A 3,692-nucleotide genomic window follows, 5' to 3' on the forward strand; every position below is an offset into this window, starting at 1 on the left:
ATATATATATATAATATATATATATATATATATATATATATATATATCAAGGTATAATGTATGTGTGCTTGAATAGATTAGAAATATTTTAAATTTTCCGTCTATACCAGACATTAAACCTACGGGAGACCCAGATTACAACAATCCTACATGTGATGAGATATTCAATACACTATTACCTGCAAACGTCACTTTGCACCATGGAATCAGACAGCTGTATGATATTTAAACTAAACCACGACCCCACATTACCCTTACTACAAGGCTGCATGTAAACCTAACCCCCAACCCGAAACACTGAAGTCCTGGCATTAAACCTACCTTCTCCAACACTCTTAGCAGTAAACCGTAACTATTATATGCTTCATGGGCCTCAGGACGAATTTTAATGGCCTTCTTAAAGGCCTTGATCGCCTCAGACACAACCTCGGGTTGACCCATGCCCATAAGCGCGAGACCTTTGTTGTTGAAAGCATCGTAGTGTTTGCCGTCTAATTCGATAACCTGTTCACGAATAATGTAGTAGACTTGAGGCCAGGATCTGACTTTGAACCATCTATTCAAACATCAATGCATACCTCGAATGTATTGGGGGTTTCTCGATAAACCGGTGTGTGTAGTTGTATTATTTACAGCAAAAAATATGCATTGTGAGCTTTGCGAAACGCAAAACAAACGCTGCAAGATCATCAAGCTATGGCGCACGTGTTGAAATGCCAGACTTTAACTCCCTAAAACTAATATCTACTTGCAGACCCAATTGAAGCAGGCTACAAACAAAAAACTAACATCCCACGACCTAGTTATGGATGCCTACGTCTGACTCGCACAGACATAGCCAACCGAGTCCCTCGACACGAACATGCACACACAGAGTACTACATGGATAGTACGATACATTGACAACTATACACGGCATGCAAACATTATTATGTACCAACATGCTATACTAATCAACGACGCACTTAAACAACATAGACAAACGTGTACTTAACATACACACAGCCATATAATCATTATGTACGAGCATGCTATACTAATCAACGACGCACTTAAACAACATAGACAAACGTATATATAACATGCACGCAGCCATACAATCATTCTGTACGAGCATGCCATACAAATCAACGACGCGCTTATACTTATCATAGAAACGTATACTGTACATACACCCACCATATCGTCATCACTACAAACAACAGACAAACACTATAACAGTACTGGACGACCTCCTGGTGCATGCACTGCTGTGCCACAGCCTGGCCCGTCTCGTTATAGCACACTGCGTTCGTTGACATGTAAGCACACACGCACGGTATATTGCATATTCTTGTACGTTGTGGTATGTTGTGGTAAGACAGATGCTATACATAGCATATATACCGTTCCATCACACACCATAGCTACTAAGCTCACACCCACACCACACACCTTATCGTAGTACTGGACAGCCTTGTGGTGCATATTCTGCTGAGCTGCAGCCTGGCCGGCATGGAAGTAGCCTACCGTGTCGGTGGGGGCTATACGGATAGCCTTCTCGAGCATTTCGTTGGCCTTTTCCACCTCCTGGTTGAAGTACAGTGCATTTGCCCACTTCACATACGACTGGGCAGATTCGGGTTCGAGCGCGATCCCTTTCTCGAAGGACACAAGCGCGTTGGGAATGTCTCCGGAGAGGTGCAGCAGCATGCCTGGAGGTGCGAGCGAAACGGAGGCGTGTGGCACTGTAAGCAAACAAAGCAGTATGGGCAGATACACGGTATGCACATCTACACACAGCAGTACCTCGATTGGATTGATGACCGTCGGTGCCTTTATGACGTGTAAATCCACCCGTATTCATAATAAAGACACGAGTTCGGGTGCGATCTCTTTGTTAAAGATATGGGCAGATGGAAATGTATCCCGAGACATGCCAACACGTTCCAATACGTGCCAGAGAGTTTAAGCGAGAGGTGTATGAGAGTTCACAATTGATGTCCCAAGGACCGAGAATCGGGACTGGTCGGGCGAATGGGTAATTGACAATATATGATCCAAACTATCGGTGTCGGGCTTTAAAGTATCAGAAGAAGAATCTACATTCAACACAGCAACACCGGTGCTATAGCAAAGAACAACGCAATACATGTGCTATAACGGGGACGTCTTGTGGTTGCAATCTCTGGCAAAAAAAAATTACGCCAAGCGCTTTGCGGTCATCACCCTGTGTCCAAGCCGGCATATTAATTGCTATCGTTGATCCACGTATTCTGCCACACTCATACAATCAATTGATTCTAGCCACACACGACCCATACCTAAACGGTTAAGAGACCCTAGCCATATGCAACCCACACCCATACGATTACCTGACCATAGCCACATATACAACCATTGCTTCTATAGTCAATCAATCATAGCTATATACGACCCATGCGTGTTCACTCATTGCATTATAGCCACATACTACTAATGTCCATGCTATCAATTAATAGTAGCCATATACTACTAATGTCCATGCGATCAATACTTCATAGCCACACGCGAGACATGTCCATACGATTAAGGGACCACAGCCACATACAGCCCATACCCATACGATCAATTGACCAGAGCCACATACACCCAGCCCTTGCAGAACCAATCAACCATAGTCACAAACTACTAATGTCCCGCAGCCACATACGACCGACACTCATACAAACATGATTAGCTCAAGCTATGACTCACTCTTAAAGTCTTGTATACACTTCTTCCCCTGGCACCATATGTCTACCGAATACACTCTGCGTGAAGTAGGGTGTGGGGTTTACTGTTTACGATTTTGTACATACCCTCCTCAATGTATGCCTTGGCGCACTTATCGTCTGATGAGATAGCCTTTTTGAACATCTGTAGACCTTTCCTGTACTGGCTATCCTGGACGTACTTGACTCCCAGAATAAAATACTCCTCTGTTGTTGCATTCTCTTGCGTCGCTGTGGCACATCAAGGCAATAATAGTGTGTGAATATGGAGCTTCAACGCGTAAGCGTATGCAACATATATCACATCTCGAACACATGGACCTTTCCCATGTTGAACGTTGGTATATAACAAGATGAATGTGATACGAAAAAAGTTAGAAGGATATGATACAGGAGCCTATACCCCGGTCAGTACTTGTTGGTGCCAGTAAGGGGTTTGTCGGAAGGAATCAACCGCTCACACTCCCAGAAGCTACACAGATGAGAACAAATGCCGCACACTATGCATATACAGGGCCGGATGATACAGAAGAATCCAGCACACATAGCTCTGACAATGTTCAGTCTCGAAAAGTTTTTAAAGGAATGAACCGACAATCGTAAAAGTCCAGGAGACCGTACTACGCACCTAACAAATACAATGAAATGGCGAACATATTTTGAAAATGGAACATCAACTTTCATAGTTTCCTGTCCAGGTCATTTCAAACAAGGAATAAACAGCTTCATACCGGCTTCTAGTTCGCTCAAAGTCTTTGCGATCTCTGGCTGGGTAAAGGTGTTGAGGTATGTCTTTACAATGCTGGCCGACGGGAACATTCCCTTCTTCTCCTCCATCTTCGCCTTGGCTTTCTTGAGAGCGATCTTATGTAACGTACAGTTAATAATAGTGTATGAGCATACTATAAATATTTAATTGAATATACATGTATAAAATGTAGAAATACGCGCACGCGAATA

At 43.4% G+C, this 3,692-nt stretch overlaps 1 protein-coding gene across 1 annotated transcript in view; it reads right to left on the reverse strand.

The window, feature by feature from the left end:
* Window positions 1-119: 119 nt before the first annotated feature.
* The window catches only part of SARC_05233 (hypothetical protein), a gene marked incomplete at its 3' end in the record, with an annotated part of 6,169 nt that continues 2,596 nt past the window's right edge, over window positions 120-3,692 (reverse strand). The window contains exons 4-8 of the mRNA XM_014300908.1: window positions 3,464-3,596; window positions 2,820-2,963; window positions 1,435-1,694; window positions 322-504; window positions 120-146 (exon numbers count right to left, since the gene is read on the reverse strand). Coding sequence (XP_014156383.1) covers window positions 120-146; window positions 322-504; window positions 1,435-1,694; window positions 2,820-2,963; window positions 3,464-3,596 — 747 coding nt within the window. The remainder of the gene's footprint in view (window positions 147-321; window positions 505-1,434; window positions 1,695-2,819; window positions 2,964-3,463; window positions 3,597-3,692) is intronic.

The sequence above is a fragment of the Sphaeroforma arctica genome, assembly GCF_001186125.1.
Source record: "Sphaeroforma arctica JP610 unplaced genomic scaffold supercont1.327, whole genome shotgun sequence".
Classification (NCBI taxonomy): Eukaryota; class Ichthyosporea; order Ichthyophonida; genus Sphaeroforma; species Sphaeroforma arctica.